This window comes from Pelodiscus sinensis, chromosome 13, assembly GCF_052426305.1.
Source record: "Pelodiscus sinensis isolate ZL-2025 chromosome 13, ASM5242630v1, whole genome shotgun sequence".
NCBI lineage: Eukaryota > Metazoa > Chordata > Testudines > Trionychidae > Pelodiscus > Pelodiscus sinensis.
The window spans coordinates 23,285,338-23,306,497 of record NC_143064.1 but is presented as its reverse complement, the minus strand read 5'-3'; the positions used below and the strand labels follow the sequence as shown (position 1 = coordinate 23,306,497).

Sequence of the window (21,160 nt, the reverse complement as noted above, 5' to 3'; positions counted from 1 at the left end):
GGCTCCATGATTTCATCAGCAGTTTTACAAGAACCTGCCAAAAGCTGTTATGCCTCAGTGCAATGTGTAGCCTTTTCCTGCCATTTTTTCACAATAAAAGAGGGAGTGAAGCTTCCCCCCCCCCTTTAAAAAAAAGCCAAATGGATGAGAAGAAAAAGGGAAAAAAAGCAGTGGCCAAAGGGGATGCCAGTGAGGTGTGGCTTGCATTTAAATATCCAATATGTCAATGTAAGGGGAGTGTGTATGTATATAAAGTGCAGTTTGCATCTGATAGCTGGACATATCCAGCTATGAAAGGCAAGAGGAGATCAATGCAAAGGAAAAACAATACTTTTATTCAAAGCAAGGTCAGGCGTTCAAATCAGACGCCGTGAGGGGGTAGAGAAGTTATTTGAAGGCAGTCAAGCTGATCAGTTATATTTAAAATATACACGCTCTCACACACACTTTTTAAAAACGAGACCAGCAATTTTTTGATTGTTTGCACAGACATTCACGATTCCCGCACGCACACTGCTATTGCGATGGCTGAGGTAGGGGGCTTTCTTGGATCTCTGGATTTGGATTTGCATGGATTTTCCTCCTCTCTTGGGAATGTTGCTTTAGCGGATTCTCCTGGTTTTCTGAATGAGAGATTGGGGCAGATTGAAGGAAGGCTCCAGAGGGGATCTCCCACTGACTTTGCCCACCTTAAAGGCATCCTCAGGCGGAGGCAGCTGTACTGCAGGACGGGCTTTCATCTGGAAATCTTTCCCAATGGCACGGTGCATGGCACCAGGCAGGATCACAGCAGATTCGGTAAGGAAGGGGCTTCTATTCTTTAGCGCTGATTTTTCCTTATGCGTGTGGGAGCGGCGGCGGGGGGGGGGGGGGAGAAGGGGGGCAAGGGCGGGGTGATCCAGTCTTGCTGTTCCGCGGCTCGCTTCGGGTCTGAGCGTCCCTGCCGCCCCAGACAAAGCCCGTGGGGGGATCCCGAATTCACCTCCATTTGCCTGCACATTCTTTAGCCGCGCGCGCGGGCCAGGCGTGCTTCTTGCACTTCTTCCCCTGCGCCCGAGCCAAGGCGAGCTCCGCATTCTTCGCATTGCTACCGGCCCATCCAGCGGGCTCAGCCGGCCTGGCTCGGGGGGGGGGGGCTCAAAGAGACTCCCAGCCTGGGCAGCGCAGGGGGAGAAACGAAGGGAGGGATCCGAGGAACGGGCTGCGCCGCCAGCTCGCAGCCAAGGCACCTGCGGAAGAGGGCGCAGAAAGCTTTGGTCTGAGGGGGGGCAGATTAGTCCCTAGGGGACTCGGGGCTTAGCTGCGAGGTCTCTCCTGGCGGTGGGGCAGGCTCCGAGCCCCCAGGGCATGCTAGTTGGGGAAAAGTTCGCGGGACCCCTGCAGGAGAGGAGAGGAGCACCCACGAGTCACCTTGTTAACACTGTTTACAGCCTTGAAACCCTGAACTTGGTTAGCGTCCAAACCACGTGTTGGCCTCTGCTTAGTCCTGGTTCTTTTTCGACTTTTTTTCTAACGCATCCCTGGGATCGCTCCCCCTTCCCCCAACAGTGAGGGGTTAACCCCCTTTTCTCCTCCCCTCCAAGCGCCAGACGGGTCGCCCCATCCCACAAACAGGTGTCTTCTCTCTGCTGAATACACGCGAGGGCTCTGGGGCTGCCTGTTTTCTTTATGAACGCGTTCAAAGAGCCCAGCCGCATGTGTCGCATACAAAGCTAATTACGCTGTTAATATAAATCACCCCTGCAATGGATATAATTAGCATTCTAAACAAATGCGCTCACTCCCAAGAAATTTGGGCATTTTTATTTTCAATTTCCTATTCTACCAGTGCTAAGTCATTGTGCAGGTGCACAAAAACATGATTTTTTCTAACAGCAATTTGTAGCTATGTCAGCTCTGTCCCAACCTCAGAAGCTCTAGGAAGGCAAAGGAAAGAAGAGTCTGAATACTGGGAAAACAAAGCTTCTGGGTTTTTGCCTTTGCAGATTTTAAGTCCTTTCTTTTGCCTTACTTGAATAGCCATTAATGTCCCCTAAGCAGAATCCGATCCAGACATTTTTTTATTGTTGTTGAGAAACTATTTGGTGGCTCTACACTTCAGAAGAAGGAAAAGAGAAATGAGGATAAACAGAAGGTTGGTGATTCACCTACCATTCAGGGCAAAGTTGGAAAAGACTTCAGAGTTTGTAACAATGTCACCGAAACTCACCGATCTCTAATGAGACTCTATGTAATCTTTCAAAAATGCATTTCAAGCCACAGGCACAGAAGTACAGTAAGTCTGAAAAGAGTTAAGAAAAACTCCTGCTACTTTGGCAAATAGTGCAGGTGTCTGTGTAAACTATCAACAAGTCCCAAGTTGGTGATATCAATTGTGCAGTCAACAGGTTGCAAGAAACATTCTGATGGCTCTTTGTGGCTTGCAGTAATTTAAACTCCTCACTGCAAGAATTTCTATTCTATCTTCTAAGGTCTGTTACTCATTAATTTTATCTGAAAAATAATAGTTTTTTACTATTTTTGTTATTGTTTGAAGGCAAGGATTTCAAATTGATTGGAATAAAAAAAACTCAACCCCCCTCACTGTGTACAATACCTTGCATAAACACCAGGTGCAGGTAGCATGTCCTTGCCTAAATCAACAAAAAAGTCATAACCCATAGGTCAGAGTAAGGTAGTAATAGGCTCATGGGGCAAGTGCTCTTTAATTACCTCCCGAAAGACACATATCTTTTCCCTTTCATCTCATAGCACGTGATAGGTTCCTATATTAAGGGGAGCTGAAAGAAAGTCCTTTGTGTCTATTGTGTATTTTTAGTTTAATTTGCTTCTGCTACTTTATTACTATTTTTCTGTTCACTTTTTACATATCTTTCGACAAACTGTCAGCACCTAGTGATAGAACATCACAGTTCCATTTTTGAAGTTCAAAATAAATTTGTCTCTAAATGAAGTTTAAAAACTGTGTATATTAAAGCAAGAAAGTACAGTTAATTAGTTTTGTAAGGTTAAGATTAACAGTTAATCGTAGCTTGCGTTCAATAAATTGAAACATTAGCATTCCATAAGTGTTTTAGCAGTCGGTATCCAGCTACGTAAACTAGACCAGACGTCAGATATAAAATATTACAGATTTCTCCTTCGGGGTTTTCCCAAAGGCAGTGTAAAATAAATAGTTATTTGTTGTAATTGCAGGGCAAAACCCCAGAGGATTACATTGGAATCCTCATGTTCAGATAAAGTTGGACTGAGTTTAGCTGCAATAGAGAAGCAAAGTAATAATGTATTGGCACACCATATTCACCATCTGCATTCAGTAGCCATGAATATTTAAATTCCAGTGTAACTGGTCTGGTTTGTATTAGAATTTCATGTACCAATGCATTCCTGAATTTTGCATGCACCAGTCAGAAGAGAATGAATTGTTACAGAAATAGGCAGACTGCACAATTCTTGGGATGTGAAAAAGCACGGTGAAGGACTCAGACTACAGCAGAAGATGGGATTTGCATAAGGGTACTGAGTTTAAAGTGGTCAGATTAAGAAACTCCTGAGATTTAGGTTCTAGCGTGACAGGACCAATAGACTGGGAAGGTGCACCCTGACCTCGTAAGCAGATAATTAAATGTACTACAAGGATAACACTCTGGAACACCACAGCAATGGCATCTATCCAACTGCAGCTGGGATAAGGGGTGGAACTGGGCTTGTTATCTAGCTCATAATGTTGGATAGGATTCAGGAAAAAGTGTACCGTGTCTGCACCATCCTCTGCTGATCCATCCCAAGTACAGAATGTAAATCTATGCGAGACTTTTAAGTAAGACAATGAAGCACATTGCTGTCAAGAGTAATATGGTGGCGAGCTCCTTCCTTCTGGGGATGAAGGGAAGAGTCCTAGTGTGGGATTCAAAAGATATGTTCATAGAAAATAAAGATAGTAACAACATCTTATTTATGGAGAATACTGCAGGCACTAGGTTGGAGCACATTCTCTTTGAACAGAGTTAGCTCAGAATCCTGGATAAAGACTGCAGAATTTGTAGAGCAAAGCTACGGCTCATAAGGGAGAAGTTCCTGGATGTTGACGCAGAACTAGTAGTCCTGCCTAAAGAGTCATAGATGAAACTGGAAAAATATGAAACTATGTTCCAGTTATCATTGGTCTGGCAGGACCTTTTCTTATACCAAAGAAATGGATGATTAGCAGACGTCTGAACGGGATTTTGAATTGGAATCAGCTCCCCAGGGAGAAATGTTCCTTATGTGAATGCTAGACTCACTGGGGAACTCCTTGCAGCCAATTCTTTTTTACCGTATGCCAGTTTTACAGCAGTGTTACTCCAATGACTTCAATGAAGTTATTGGTAATTTATAAGTGTAATTGAGAAGAGACTAAGGCTGTTGAAGTTTAGACTAGAGAGTAATAAGGATACTAAACTCTCCCAGGCACAGATCTTCTAAAAAGTCTTTCCTGAAGTTTGGTTTTCGAGAGGGAAGCTATTGAAATCCGTAGAAGAAGCTCTTCTGCAGACTTTGACATTCATACTTTAGTGCACCTGTTACCAAACAGTTGTTGAGGTTTTTAGCTGAAGCTTTAGATTTGTGGAGATCAGTACAACATCTGATGCTTCTACACTCATGCACACGGACATAATTGTGCAAAAAGAGACAGGTGCAGCCAGCTGAACTGTTCCTTAAACATTCATTTAGCAATGTAACAGAGAGTGGGATCTGGCCATTACAAAAGAGGTTAGAAGGTTATTCATCCCTTCAATGTTTACTTCATCCATCAAAACTTCTGGTCAAATCTCTCAGAATATTATGTAGATAGACTCAAAGAGCAAGCAGAATGAATAAACAAGTCACAAAAGAAGAGGCAAGTGTTGGAAAAGAAAATCATGCACTTCCATAAACACACTCTTCTACAGTTAGAAATTCTTGATCTAACCCCAGTAGCCACTCCCTGTGCTGGTAGAGATCAGAGGCATAAAGCTGCAATTTTGTCTAGCAATTGGAGTGAGTTAAGGACAAGATGGATATCCGCCCACATTTTTTTCAGTCTTCACTCTCTCTCCTGATTTTTGTGGGTTTAAGTTACACTCATAATGTTATTTCAACATAGTTGTCTTTAGTTTGCTTCTCTAAGTCCCTCTCAAAATTTCAGAAAAGAGGAATACTACAAGTGACATTGTCAGATAAGATTGTCATCAATATACCAGAATAAAGTTAAGTGCCGGCAAAAACAGCGGTAGACATCTACCCCAGAGTAGGATAAGTATTGATTTATGCATGCATTTAGAAAGAAGGAGAGTTTAGTGCTTAGGGTGTTAGTCTAGGACTTGAGAAACTATGGTTCAACTCCCAGGTGTGTGTCTGTCTCCCTGTTATACCTTGGACAAGTCACTTTGTCTGTGCTTCACTTCCCCATCTCCAAAATGGGGGTAATAGTATATCCCTCACAGGGGTGTTATGAGGCACTTAGATGCTATAGAAATGGGGCATGGTAAAAGCACCTTGGATTCACTATCCTCAAACATTTTCAGGCATTTCTCACTCATATAAAAATTAATCTTAGTGGATGAGAAAGAGCCTCTCAGACAGTGCTATATTCCTGTTCCCTTAATTGAGCTTCTCCTTTCCCCACTCAATTTAAAATTCTTCCGCCCCCACTTTATTTATCAATGCCTGTGTCACATTGCCTCATGTCCCATCTCAAATATTGTTGATTGTGAAACTGCCAGGGGATAAATATATTCAACACAAATGCAAGAAAACTCCAAAGCACTGAAAATTGGGTAACTGAATATTTTGCTTCAGCAACAAAAAAATAGAATAAATAAAAATGGTCTCATTCACCAAAGTCTTTGCTCCTGGGACGGGGATCCTTCTGGATTAATAGTCAGTATGTACAATAAGGAAACAAAATGGTATAGCATAACAGTTAACAATTAGATAGCCCTTTAGATCTGGACATCTCAAAGTACTTTGCAAAGGAACGGAGATTAAGTAATATACCCCTAAGTTAGGGAATTAGGGAGAGGAAGAAATAGAAGTTAGACCTCTTGACTCCTTCTGTACTGGACCATGCTTCCTCCCAGATAACATACCAGTAGTGAGAAGAAACCTCCCCAGTCTAGGGTACAAGCCAATTCTGTGTTCACTTGGCCTTTTAAAGAACCCCCTTTCTTCCTCTGCTGAGTACCAAAGACCTGTTCTTAAAGGGTATGTCTACACTATGAGATTATTTTGAAATCATAACTCCCAAAATAACAATTTTGAAATGGAAGCTGGGGATATTACTTTGAAATATCAAGCCCGTTATTTTGAAACAATTTGGCTTGCTGTATGGACGCTCATCTTGTTATTTTGAAATAACAGTGTAGACATGCCCAAAGAGTTCCCGGTATTCCCCAGACTGTCTGACTGGAATGTTTGTCTAAGGTAGGAGTTAACTCCCTGCTTTCTAGAAAATAAGTGGTTTTTGGATCCTGTCACACCTTTGTAGAAATCACAGAACATGAGGAAACAATTTGTATTTTTCCATTTTTGATAATACAATCACAATAGGGTGACTCACTTCAATGGTAGAAGTGAATCTGGGGTCATAGGAAGGATAGGTTTCCCCAAAGTGAATATGGCAGCAGATTTAACCCTCTAGAAAATGTGTGTGCCAGTCCATTAGAAACATTTAAACCAAAATTTAAAAAACAAACAAATCTAAATTTTGGCTTTTAAGCTGACATTTCAGTTCCTAAATAAGCGATCTAATTTTCAAAAGTGCGCCATACCCAGCAGCTCTCATTGACCTTAGTGGAAGTTTGAAAGAGTCCATAATTTGTTAGTTAGTGAGATGGACAGATTAAATTGGGACTGTGTTCACAGCTGACACATGTAAAAGAAGAGCACTAAGCTACCAGGCTTATAGTTTCTGATGGGATAATTCTATCACCACACAAGTGTCCCAGCACAAATTGGGAAATGAAACAAAAAACAGCTTATCTATAAGTGCAAAATGTATGCTACACTAAGAAGTCTATCTCCTTGCCATTAGTTTAGCTGCCAGCATGACACAGGTGTATGGCACACCTAAGTGTTGAGGCTACTCTATGACTGAGGGAGTGGAGGGAAAGTGAGGTGGCTGTCATGGAGCATCTGTCCTGTATGAAGCCGTACCGTCCTTGTTGTATGAGCGATACACCTGACATACTGGAAAGTACATTTCCAAAGAGTCTAAAGGGGGTGTAGGTGAGAGGGGAGGGTTTCAAGCTGTGTGTCTCCCAGGTGTCAGGTGGCTGAACTCTCTCCCCTTTCCCCCCGCTCCCCACCATGTGATGCATTGAGAATTCTGGGGCATGCACACAAGAGGAGCTGTGTGAGATAACGTGGACAGGGTGGGCGTGGGGTGTTAACCTGTGCCAGACATTCTAGGACCTGTGGCAACAGACTCAGAGCTGAACTCATTCGTGGTTAGAAGGAGGGAGATGTTCTGTCAGTGGTAATCTCTCTCCTGTCAGTTTGAACAGAAGTTTGGTCTGGGAAAGTGAACACACTCCTCTCTTCCATGCCATCACTCCCACTGAATGAGTTGAGATGTCTGCACACACACACATGCAGACACTGGTACATAACTTGTGAACTAAGAGGTAAATCATCAAAGCCCTGCCATGCAGATCTCGGAAGGGTTTTCCATTAAGCCAGTTCTCACAGACTCTCTGCAAACAAGTAACATGGAGGGAACCACAACCACCTTATTTTCAGTAGGTAATAAATATTATCACGATGGAATCTTCCAGAATGTTCAGGAACATTTACCAGGCTTGGCACAAAATAGCTTCACCCATCCTGCAGTGACTGATGAGGAAACTAATGATACTTCTAAAAACTGATTATTCTCCCTGAGGAAGTTACATGCTGCAAGGCTATAGTAATACTCTACAGGTGAGGATTTCAGTGTCAAAATCAGTGGGTAACATTTGTGTGAGCAAGAGAAGATTCAGGGTCCACTGAGGAGAGTCAGGGTCCACAAGTTCTTCAAATATGCTAGGGAAGACTGATTTATATTTGTCATTTGTACCTGATGTCAGATTTGTTCTCTGATTTGTATTCCTCTTCTGTTTTAGGGATTTTGGAGTTCATTAGCCTGGCAGTGGGGCTGGTTAGTATCCGTGGGGTGGATTCGGGACTCTACCTTGGAATGAATGAGAGAGGCGAGCTGTATGGGTCGGTAAGTACAAGGTTTTATAATCATTGTGGAATACTATAAAACTTACACGGTGCCTTTGGAGAGCTGAGCTCTCCTGAGTACTTCCTATATACTGTCTGAGAGTCCAACAGCATCGACACATACACTGCTATCCTTTCTGAAGCACATGGTCATCTGGAAGCCTTTTACAACCAATCAAATGACTCTGTACTGCACCTGTGGATGTCACATAGCTCCACCCATATTCATTACTTAGTCCACCGTTGTCACAGTGGCAACCAAAGTTGAAGCAGGAAAAAAAGCACAGAGAGAGCAGCCCAAGTGTTAACAAAACATGACAAAACATGTGGGAGAAAGACAACACAGAAGAACATGTCAGATATAATGCTTTTATTATTAGCCTTTGTTTGGGATCTCTGTGTAACTCACTTGTGGTTGTGCTGTTCAGGGGTATTGTGGTGATCATAAACGAAAGGCAAGGAAATAAATTATAGCACACCATCAGGGTGTGTGTGTGAGTTCTGTCTTCTGAACAGCATGTCACTTTGCTTCTGTGAATGATCTGGGTTCACGCTGGAATATATATATATACACAAGTCTGCAGATGCATACATTTATATTATAGCTTTTCAATAATGAAAGCTGTATTTAAAGCTATGGTGGGACTTTTATTATAACTCCTGTGTTCTCACAACCTTCTAAAATATGCCCCTTTGACATTGAAATTTTCCATTCTTGGCCTCATCCCATTGGAAAGTCACTTCAGACTGTTTTAAATTGGTGGAGAGACTTGTTTTGCTTACCAACAACTCCAGAATACCTGGAAAATCCCTCCAAATAATGCCCATGAATGGATCTTATAGAGCCGTGGTAGCTAACCATTTCTAAAGCAGTAGCCACTATAGTGGCTACTACTATAGCGAACTAGCCACATTCAACTGTCCAAATAGCCACATTGTTCAAGCAGTGGAGGCCTGTCCATAGGCGCAAACTAGGCGGTTGCCTAGGGCCATTGAGAGGTTTGGAGGCGGGGGCACCGATTGCATGCCGATCGTACGTTTCGCCTAAGGCGCCAGTTGCCAGCAGCTCATCTAGGGCCACTCCTGTGTTCAAGTCAACTAGCCACACTCAACCGGACAAATAACCACATGTGGCTAGTGGCTAATGTGTTGGACACCACGGATATAGAGGAATTAGGCCTTCATAGCACTGATTGGGAAGCGGGGAAGGACAGAAAGTTCAGTGATTGAAAAATCCTTTGACACAGATATCAGCTAAGACTTCTAGGCTACGTCTGCCTGAAAATAAGCAGCAGAACAGCTCTTGTGCAAGAGAGTTTTTTGGCGAAAGAAGGAGCAGTGTAGCCTGCTCCTTCTTGTGCAAAAGCCCCGTGTGCAAAAATGGCGGCTCATTAGGTATGCAAATGAGGCACAGAGATATTCATCGCCACACCTCATTTGCATATGTTCTTGCACAAGAAAGTGCAAGACGAAGCCTTAGTGGAAGTTTATGACGTGCCACCCTCCTTTGTGGCATCTCAGAGTAGAATGTCTAAACTGCCTGATGAATTAGGACCATGGGCTGCTGCAGGCTGCACCTTTTTAAGCACAAAATCACTTTTCAAATTTAAGTCAATCCAGGCTCTACCTCAAACCCCAACTATCCTAGCCCCGCCTCCTTCCACTCCGTACTCCCACTCTTCTCTGAAGCAATGCCCTGCTCACTCTGGAGATGAGGTACAGTGGCAGTGGGGGAAAGGGCAAACAATGCATCGGTGACTTCCTCTTCTGCCTCCCCCTCCTTGCACAGCAAGAAGGAAGCTCCTGGGAGTTAGCTTGAAGGCAGAGCAGCATGGCAGCTGAAGTGCTAGCATTTGATAGCCTCCCAGCCAAACCAGCGAGGATTACCTGTCAGAGACTGCAGGATCTATCAGTAAACCCTGATCTATTGGTTGGTGACTACTGATATAGAGACTGTAAATATCTTATTGAAATGCATCCAGCACAATCCATCAAAATTAGATTTAGTCTACATGAGAAAACTGCACTGATTTTAACTTAAATCCGTTTTAAAATTGATTAAGTAAACTGGTGCAAACCTCTTCGTGAATGATAATCTATCCTCGAAGTCAATGGCAAAATTCCCAATGACTTCAGTATGTAGTCATACAGAACAGAGTGTGTTCTTTCAGATCATCAACATAAATTAAATTGGTTTAAGATCATCAACATAAATTAAAGAAAAAAAATCCCCGTCATGGCTTGTCTGCACACACAAATTTGCACTGCTTTAGTTAATCCAATGAAAATCCATGTTTGCACTCACTTATTTTTGTTTATAAGGAACTTATTTTGGTGTAGTTTAAATCCATTCTAATCAACTGAACACAAATTGAAATAAAACTGATTCAGATTGAAACAGGACAACCCAGATTTTTACACTGATTGAACCAAATCACTTTGAAATCACACCGGCTACACTGGCATGATTTTCCAAAAATGCTTTTAACGGCAAACTTTTCCGTTAAAAGCATTTTCGGAAAAGCACGTCTAGATTGGCAGGATTCTTTTCCGCAGAAGCACTTTTTGCGGAAAAGCGTCCGTGCCCAATCTAGATGCGGGTTTTCCGCAAAAAAGCCCCGATCACCATTTTCGCAATCGGGGCTTTTTTGCGGAAAACACTACTGTGCTGTCTACACTGGCCCTTTTGCGCAAAAGTCTTTCGGAAAAAGACTTTTGCCCGAACGGGAGCAGCATAGTATTTCCGGAAAAGCACTGATGATCTTACATGAGATCGTCAGTGCTTTTCCGGAAATTCAAGCGGCCAGTGTAGACAGCTGGCAAGTTTTTCCGCAAAAGAAGATGATTTGGCGGAAAAACTTGCCAATCTAGACACAGCCACCGTGTATTAAATTGGTGTAGTCTGGGTGAAAGTCATCCAAGTAAACTCTAGGACCAAAATTCTGAATACTCCTCCCACACACACTACCACTTGGACAAAACCCATTTCTCTTCATGAGGTACACATTTCAGCCCCTAAGAGGGATCATTTAAATGCTCCTATTTGTAAGCAATTTATCCTTCTCCCCCTCATGTTCTTTAAAATATCCCTTCAAATAAAAAATCTTAAAATTTAAATGCAGAGACTTATGTGTATGCAATCTTGAGGTTATGCATTTAAACAGAAAAAAAGCAAGAGTTTAAGTAAAATTAATTCACCTATATTGCATACATTGAACTGACTGATAAGTGATTAAATGCATGTCTAAATATATAGAGCATGTGCAATAAAGACAATACAGAGTGTATGGAATGGTGATGCTCAAACCATAGCTTTGTTTCCCCAAATCACAATCTGCCACATAATCATTATTATTACGAACTATTTAAATGAGAAAAGTGACAAAAATTTAAGTGACACAAATTGTCCGTTGGTATTGGGGCCCCTTTGTGTTCGTCAGCATACCAATATACACTCTTTGCCCTACAGATCTTATTGTCTAATTTGAAATGGTAAACAGGTAAAAAGAGGAAAGTTTAGAGCAACATGGATCAGATCACATGCTTATGTAGGTTAGTGGTGAGCATAACTTAATGGTTCCAATTACTGGAAGTTAGGGTGGTTGTTTTTTTTCTTTTATAACCCACTAACAGATAATCCTGGAGTTGTATGGGTCTGTAACTCAAGTACGTTTTTTTTAAATAAAAGGAAAACGTACATGCTTTATTTAAATGCTTGTAATTTTCAAAAATACAGTGTCATTTTTATTAGGTTAATTTTTATTCTGGACGTCTTAAAAAGGGATTGTTACAAATTTTCCACTGAATTTTTAAACATTTTTAAAATGGAAATTCAATCAAGTGAAATTTTTTCTTCATCCCTATAAACTCATTCACTAAGTTTATCATTCTCTATGTTTTAACAAAAAAAATGGTTATAGTCAATTTGGTTTACAATAACTTTGTGTTCTAGTTTTCAAATCGTAAGCACTGATTTAGCTGTGCCAAAACAGAGCACTACTCCAATTTTCTCCGTTTTATCTCTTTTCTGTAAGGTTTATAGAGAAGCAATCCTATTGCAGGTTCATCCTATTTTTCTGGCTTGTCTTGGTTCGATCTCTCAACATTAACTCAGTTATGTCAATTTTAAGGACTATACTTGATTTGGTAATTCTGTCTCTTTTTTGTTTGATTTTAAGAGAAGCAAACCATGAGTGTCCATAATAGGAGAGAGAAGAGACACGCTTCCCAAACCACTAGCCTGTCCCCACCCACACTCCACCCACAGAATGCCTATTGCAGAGTGGTGCTGTCCCCAGTGCCCACCCTCCCAATGCTCCTGGCTGGGAAGGCTGGAGCCGCGCACCTTCCTCCTTCCGCGTACTCTAGGGATAGGGAGGCTGAGGCCGCCTATCCTCCCCATGCACCAGGGTTGAGGAGGCTGGGCTAGGAATGCGCTCTCCCACCTGTACTCCTCTCCTCATGGTGGTGGGGCACACGCATGGCACGCTGTCCCACCTCCTCGTGGAGAGGATGGGGAGGCAGCTTGGCTCCTATGGGAGTGGGGCCTCAGTAGGCTGGGCTGAGGCTGGGTCTGGGGGCTTGCCTCCCCCAGCCCTACCTTTACTGACCACCCATTTCAGGCGCATCCTGTTTTCCTGGCACAACCAACCCTTACATTGCTTTAGATTATGATAAGAGGAAGCTATATACCAAATTTGGTGGGTCTAGTTCTTACTGTTTAGGAGAGGTCTGGACAAAATATGGCTCGCAGGTTGGATCCAGCCTGCCAAGCCACCAGATCCAGCCTGTGGATGCTGCGGGGAACCTCAGGCAAGCTCCTCGCTTGCCTTACCCCACCTGCACACCGCTCAGAAACGCAGCTGTGGGGCAGTTTTTCTTTAAAAACTGAGAGTCCAGAAGGGAAAGGGGGAAAGCTTTAGGAGCTGCTCCTACCCCTAGCACAATCCCATTGGCCATTTTCTGGGCAGAAACTGGCCAATGGGATCTGCCTGTTTCAATAACAGGCAGCCATGAAGCACAAGGGGCTCCAGAGCACATGGCTGCACCTGTGGGGGGGCAGGGCAGGGCAGGGCAGGCAGGGAGGCTGATTCAGGAATGGCTGCTGGCTGGTAGGTCTCCTGGGTAGATCCTGCCTCTGGAAACCTAGTCTTTCCCTTCCCCAACCCTCTGCCCCCCACTCCTACTCCCTACTCCACATACCCAAATCCTCTGCCCCCCTCCTGTATCCATATCCCCTCCCAGATCTGGCACCCCAATCCTCTGCCCCAGATCAAATCCCCTCCTGCCCTAGCTCACAACCCAAATCCCTGTACCCTCTCCTGTACCCCAATTCCCTTCCCTAGGTCACATTACAACCTCCTGCACCCCAGTCCAGTGCCCAAGGTCACAACTGCCTCCCCTTCACCCAAACTCCCTTCTGCACCCAACCTCCATCCCAGACTCCACACCTCCTCCATTAATATCATGGAAGAGTATGACTCTCGCCCACTTCCCAAATTCTTGGAGTGGCCCCCCACCAAAAATTATTGCTCACCCCAGTTTAGGAGGAGTCCTTGACGAACCAGACAAATTCTCTAAAATTTATGACAGATAAATTAATAATTATCTGCTACCACCAAGAGTCCTCTACATGTCCCACATAGATGGCTAAGATTTGGTAAGCATCTTGGCGGAGGATTGCATATCAAGGCACTTCATGGTATTACACATGCATAGAGTAGGGCAAAAGGGAAATCTTCTCTCAATTGACGTGTTGTATGTTCACAGATTAGGAAGACAGACCAAAAGGATGGAATCTGCTGTTACACCTGTTACAAACAGTGAGCAAAAGGCATAGCAGAGCCTTCTGGGGATAAGGTCCAGGGAAACATAATGAGATCCTGTTGTGGGTCTATTGCCATATAAGTACTGAGAAAAATGTTGGTTGGAAAAATTAAGCCACACAACAGCAGGGAAACTAAATCTGCATTCTTGTCACGCTTGTTTTCCATTTGGTTTCATTTAATTTAAATTTAATTTAAAAAATATACCAGATAAAAAATTAGACTATACTTTAGGAAATAAGGCTTGCATCCCTTTCAGCACCTACAACTGAAATCAGAAGGAATTGGGTGTTCACCATCTCTTGGGGTCAAAACCTTAAGTTGTACTGTTGAAATGTAAGAAACTAGCTTGCATTTTTGCTTGTGCTTTGAAGTGATGTAGTTGCAATTTTAAAGCAACAGACAGTCCCACAATCAGGCCAATCAAACTACAGAATCCATTAGTATCATGCCACAGAAATGTCAATACAACAGCATATAATCTTGGTTACACAGTTAATTTCAGTACAATATTATTTAAATTTTCCTTTCTGCCACAACAGACCCCTGCATTAGAAAATAGTCTTCATTCTGGCCAGGTGGCTTTAACAGCTGTACCATCAAGCCCAAACATTAAAACACACAAGAATTTAAAATAATAAATAACAATTTTTGTATTAATTTTATTTGCCTCCAGTGTACAATCAGGTCACATTTGCAAACTTTTCTCTGCAATCTTGGAGGACTAGAAACTTTCCTTAAAAAAAGGAAAAGAAACAAAGGTGAAAACAGAGATTCTCTTGTAATCATAGAATTCCAAGAGCTAGTGCTTTAAGAAAAATACCAAATATTGGAAGCATTGTCAGCATGCTGACAAGGGTTCCCTTATTAAATGGTATAACAGTGTTCTACAATAAAGGGACATCTTGTTAGGGCCATGTTTTGGGAGATTGCTGTAGACTAGTCTAGTGTTTTTGTAAAGGTGCAATAAGGAAGTCATTTTTCTCTGTGCCAATTTTACATAAATTTGTGTGTGTGAATTTAACAGCCTCAAAGATCACAGCCATATCTGCTCTCTCAGTGTTTTCATTTTTTCTCTGTTTAATATGTCTGTATTTTGCGAAATGTAGAGGGTTAATTGCAAATCTTTTCTGAGACAGCTCTAACCCGTCCGTTTGCAGTTAGAAACATAGTACCCTCCACGCAAAGCTGTCAGCTTGGTGCATGTCACTTGGACATTGTTTAACTTCAACGCCAGCTGCCAAAAGCCCCAAGATGCAGTTACGACAGACAGGGATCAATGGGAGAAGGGAGGCCCCAGACAACCCCTATGTTCTAGTCACACCAGCGACTCTGTCAGCTGAGAATTCCCCTACGCTGAGATGATCCTCTGATGGCTGATTACACTGGCTCCATGCCCAGACTAGAACAGCCTGCCAGTAGGAGTTGTGAGGGGCAAACAACTCATATAGTTTTGAGAGAGCTGGACACATTTATGAGTGTGGTTGTACAATGGGGTTGCTTGTGAATGTGGGGGCATGGCTCACTCTTAGGATTCACTTCCAGTTACCACATGTTCCTAAAGTTCGTGGTCCACCAGCAGGAGTCAGTAAGGATTTCCTGCAATGTATTCTGAGACTTTAAAAAAAATCTCCTTCCTCTGAAGCATCAGGATGGCTAGAGCTAAAGATGGGACACTGAATGGGAGAACCAGGCATCTGAGGTGACACCAAGTATTCACGTTCTCAGATGCTTAGCTGCCTGTTCCTTGCTTACATGGTCAGTGAATAACTCAGGGGTAGTCAAAGAGGTAGACTGCAGGCCAGCTGTGGACTGCCAGGGTATGTCTACACTACCCCGCTAGTTCGAACTAGCGGGGTAATGTATGCATACCGCACTTGCTAATGAAGCCCGGGATTTGAATTTCCCGGGCTTCATTAGCATAAGCGGGGAGCCGCCATTTTTAAATCCCCGCTGCTTCGAACCCCGTGTAGCGCGGCTACACGGGGCTCGAACTAGGTAGTTCGGACTAGGGTCCTATTCCGAAGTACCGTTACTCCTCGTGAAACTAGCGGGGTAGTGTAGACATACCCCCAGATACTTTTGAACAGACTCCGTAATATTTTTAATTATTTTTTTTCTACTGTTATTTTCTGTGGAGCCTGGATCTTGACTACATTTTGAGCAAAAATTTGGACCCTGACAAAAAATAATTGACTATCACAGGTCTAACCGATCAACAAAAGTATGGTAGGGAGGAAATTTCCCCCAAGTCAGATTGTGAGTGATCTGACTGGTGGAGTGGGGAGGTAAGAGGGCATGTTGCTTTCTGTACTAGATGGGTATGAGTCACTTGCCAGGATTATCTGGATATATCTCACTTAATTTCCATTTCATCTCAATCCCTGTTATTCTCTCTCTGGGGCTGTAATCCTTTGGTCACAGTTTGGTTGTTGGGCTTATTGTGTGGGTGCTGGTAGTGGACTGGGATATGTAGGGGATCAGACTAGTTGATCAAGTGATGCTTGTTGGCCTTTGACCCTATGACAGATTTGGCTGGGTAGCTTCAGACTCTAGGCCCAGGTCCTATTATTGGTTGATGTTACGCCTGTAAGACAATGCTGTGTCACTGAGCACATAGTGTTTATAGCCTCAGAGTGCAATTCTCTGGTTCGTCCAGAGATGATGGCCTGCGTCGTGATTTCCTGATTATTATATTTTATATTGTTTTGTGCTCAGAGTTCAAAATGCATTTCAGGATTATTTAAACTTTTGAAGTTAATGCTCCCTTTTCCGTTTCTAATCACGGCTCAGCTAGAAGTATCTGTATGTTCTACACCTAATGGCTACGTCTACATTGCATCCCTTTCTCGTAAAAGGGATGCAAATTAGATGTATCGCAATTGCTAATGAAGTGGGGATTTAAATCTCCCCCACTTCATTAGCATAAAAATGGCTGCTGCTTTTTTCCGTCTCGGAGCTTTGCCGGAGAAAAGCGCCAGTCTAGACGCGGATCTTTCGGAAAATAAAGCCTTTTCCGAAAGATCCCTTATCCCTTACTTTAAAAAAAGCGGCAGCCATTTTTATGCTAATGAAGCGGAGGGGATTTACATCCTTGCTTCATTTGCAATTGCGATGTGTCTAATTTGCATCCCTTTTACAAAAAAGGGATGCAGTCTAGACACAGCCAACAAGTCTCGTGCTTAAGGCAGTAGGCAAACTGATCTCCTTTTAGAGCCCCTTAATGCCATATATATCATGCAGCATGCAAAGTACAGTGGTGCCGTCTTAGGCCAGAGCTTTCCCCCTCATTAAAGACATAGCCAAGCTGCATCTTTTTGCTGCAGATCATGTAAACTGACAGATTCACCCGGCCCCTGGGCAAGATGGGGAGGGGCTCAGCTCCACACTCCTGGAAGGGGCCAGGCCTTGAGCAGAAAGGGTGGGGCTGAGGCAGCCGACCCTCAGTGTCGCCCAGACTGCATTGCATCCCCCATGCTGTCAGGAATATGCGACCTTGGGCTCCACAGCTCACTGGGCGGGGCTCTGGTGGTGATTTAAAGGGCCTATGGCTCCAGTTGTCATCCCTGCCTGAGCCCCTTTGAATGGGCAGGATCCAGGCAGTTGCTCCCTTTGCCTTCCATTGATAGGATTGCAGCTCTCAGTTTGGATTTTGCCACCTTTCCTCTCAAAGTTCAGGGGCATGTGGATCTGGGCTTTTATAGTTTTGGGCTCATCTCTAGAAATAACAAATGGGAAATAAGGCATGTTGCCAGAGTGCACTTTACTGTCAGCAGGGGCCCTCTGCAGGGGAGCCAAAATTAGGAAGCCATGAAACTGAGGTGCAAGATGAGGAAAAGAGACTCTAAAGAAATAGTGTAAATTTCATGTCTTTTTTCTCTCCTTCTCATCATCCAACAATGCAGAAGAAACTTACGAGGGAGTGTGTTTTCCGAGAGCAGTTTGAAGAAAACTGGTACAACACGTATGCCTCGACCCTCTACAAACACTCCGACTCTGAGAGACCGTATTACGTGGCTTTGAACAAGGACGGCTCACCTCGTGAAGGATACAGGACTAAGAGACACCAGAAGTTCACTCACTTTTTACCGAGACCCGTGGACCCTGCTAAAATACCAGCGATGTACAGAGATCTTTTCCACTATAGGTGATGTTTCCTACAGCTGTCCAATCAATGTACATACTTGGGTTCCCAAGCTTTTTCCTGGAGCACTATATAATAGTCATTCCATCATTCCTATAAACTTAGATAACATAGAAAAGCACTTACATTGAATTCAACACTGCCGTTCTTCACTGTTAAAAGTGTATATCGAAGCTGGGCTACTTGTGGGGGTGGGGATGGGGAGGGAGCCCTCCATATAATCTTTCATTTTCGTTCACTTTCTTTACCTGGTGGTTATGAAAGAGGTGGATTCAATTTATGCAATGGATGATTCAAAACAAAAACCAACCCACCAACCACAACTTGATTAAAGGAAAGGAGAAGACCACAGAACTGATACAGATGCTGCTGGTAAGCTTGGAATAATTACGTTTTAAGAACATGCCCTTCAAATGGTACCCTGCTGAAGTGGCCCTGGAATTTGTGACATGGATTACAATGGACTGGTCCTGATGTTTGTTTTTTTCCCTGCTGTTGAGAGTGGGAGTGAGGGTGGGAAACATTATTAAGATGTAGGCATGGATACTGTGCATAAGGACAAAACTATTTATAAAATGTATATGATATTTATTTTATATATTTATTTATTTCAAAATAATTTTATTTTTAATGAGAGATGTTATGATCGGATTTTCATCAGGAAGAATAAGGTCCTACTGAAACAGGAAAAAAAAGAGTTTTAAAAGCTTATTGGCAATAAAATTGTCTTTATATTGTGAATTTCTCATTAACTTTTTGTTTTGGTCCCTTTCCATGAGAACAAATAGTACAGCCTTTTGGGATAAAGTGGAGGCAAATAAACCAACTAAGAGAATTTTGTGATGGCCAGCACAAATCTGTGAACCCCATGCAAATGAAAGGTAGCATTCAGAGGCAGCACCTGATCAGATCAAGATAAAATTTGTTGGGGTAAAACTCTCAGTGGAAACAGGATTTCACTCAGACTTTTCTCAGTTTCAGTAATATACGCAAAATAAAATAATATGCCAGGCAAGATTTAGCTCCATGTAATGGTACAAAGATGCAGCTCTCATATGCATGATTGATGTTAAGGCTATATGCATAGTGTTCAACATCTCTACTGCTTTTAGTATGCTAGCATTCAGTGCTTTGCATCATCAAAGCACTTTACAAATATTAACTAACCAATACTGCACACTAACAAAGAGCTTGAAAGAATTCAAAGTAGTTCTGAACAAATATGCAGTATTTACCCGTGTTGTGTTAGTAAGACTCTGATACACATGATAGGATTAAGGACTGATTAAAGGTCCATTCTAAGAAATAGAGACCATTGTGCAATCTTTTCGGCTAACCAATCACTCTAGCATTAATACTGTAAAAATAATTAAATGAGCATCAGCAGAGGCGTAGCAGAGAGGGGGAAAAAAAACAGAGCAAAAACTAAACCAGTCATTCTAGAGCATTTAGAAACATTTACCTTACAGTAATGACAATCACAGCCCTGGATATTACTTGAAAAATAAGTTTTATTAACATCTCAAGAAATGGTCATTTCCTTCCCAGTCAACTTTCATTGCTACTGCTAACAGTCTCTAGTTCAGGAAAGCACAGGAGCACATGCTATTCTGGTAGGTTTACCTGAATCAACTGACTCTGAAGAGTGCCCTCTGAAAATCACTTTATGGGATGTTTTGTTAATTTTGTCCCACTGATTCTAGGTCAAATGCATCCAGTCTTCAAGTTAAGATTCTGGTTTAGCATAGTACTAAAAAGCTGTACTGGATACAGATGAGCTGTACTGGATACAGATGAATCACAGGCTAAAAGGTAGTTTTTCTCCCTGCTCCACCTGCAAACTCAGCCTGAGCTCTGGAAAATTAAGTTAGGGTCTTCTCTTGCTCTAGCTTTTTTCCCCTGCTCCCACTATCATGGAAGCTACACCTATGGAGCACCTATGCAAATGAAGCGTGACTTACCATTTTGATGTACTTCACATAATTTATTCAAGCTGTTTTTGTGCAAGGGGTTTTTGCGCAAAAACAAGCAGTATGGACGGGGAGGAGGGGGTTGTGCAAAACGGGGTGTTTGTGAAAAAAAACTGTCCACATTGCTTGTTTTTGCGCAAAGCCGTCTTGAATAAATTATGCAAATGACATGCAGCAAAAGCTAATCCGTACTTCATTTATATAGGCACTGCTGGCAAAGTATAGACAAAGCCAGCAATATAGACAAAGAGGTTTTACAGTACAAATTATCCCAGTGTCTTCAAAGTAGTCCTTGATAACACGTGTGCTGTGCAGTATTATTGCCCTCAATTGATGAATATAGCAAACAATTCTGCTAGAGACCATCAAGATTCCAGCTCCCATTCTCTTTAGTTGTATGGCTTCAAAGGGCGGGTGGGGCTGAGGAGGAGAGGGTGCTAACAATCCAGTTGATGTTTTGACATTGACATCAGCAAGTTTTACTGTGAATACACATAGGCTGTGTCTAGACTGGCAAGCTTTTCCGCAAAATCATCTGCTTTTGCGGAAAAACTTGCCAGCTGTCTACACTGGCCACTTGAATTTCCGCAAGAACACTGACGATCTCATGTAAGATCTCATGTTCTTGCGGAAATACTGTGCTGCTCCCGTTCGGGCAAAAGCTCTCTTGCGCAAATCAGCTCAGCACTGTTTTCCGCAAAAAAGCCCCGATTGCGAAAATGGCGATTGGGGCTTTTTTGCAGAAAAGTGCGTCTAAATTGGCCACGGACACTTTTCAGCAAAAAGTGCTTTTGCGGAAAAGTGTCCTGCAAATCTAGACGCGCTTTTCCAAAAATGCTTTTAACGGAAAACTTTTCCGTTAAAAGCATTTCCGGAAAATCATGCCAGTGTAGACATAGCCCTCAGGAACAGGCCTGTTGAGTAACAATGTTCCAATGTGCCATTTTTACACAGTCATTTTGTAGAGTACACTTGCACTTTAAGTGCAAATAGCT

General features: G+C 42.7%; 1 protein-coding gene across 1 annotated transcript; it reads left to right on the top strand.

Annotated features, from left to right (window-relative positions):
- The first annotated feature begins 203 nt into the window (after positions 1-203).
- Positions 204-20,241, top strand: FGF16 (fibroblast growth factor 16). The gene is made up of 3 exons (XM_006136186.5): positions 204-798; positions 8,124-8,227; positions 17,957-20,241. Exons 1-3 carry the CDS (start codon positions 525-527, stop codon positions 18,200-18,202), a joined length of 624 nt encoding a protein of 207 aa, XP_006136248.2. The 5' UTR covers positions 204-524; the 3' UTR covers positions 18,203-20,241.
- The last annotated feature ends 919 nt before the right edge of the window (positions 20,242-21,160 follow it).

Coding starts and splice junctions, on each gene's coding strand:
- FGF16 (XM_006136186.5), top strand. CDS start 525: ATGGCTGAGGTAGGGGGCTTTCTTGGATCTCTGGATTTGGATTTGCAT. Junction 799..8,123: donor GCAGGATCACAGCAGATTCG/GTAAGGAAGGGG, acceptor CTTCTGTTTTAG/GGATTTTGGAGTTCATTAGC. Junction 8,228..17,956: donor GAGGCGAGCTGTATGGGTCG/GTAAGTACAAGG, acceptor CCAACAATGCAG/AAGAAACTTACGAGGGAGTG.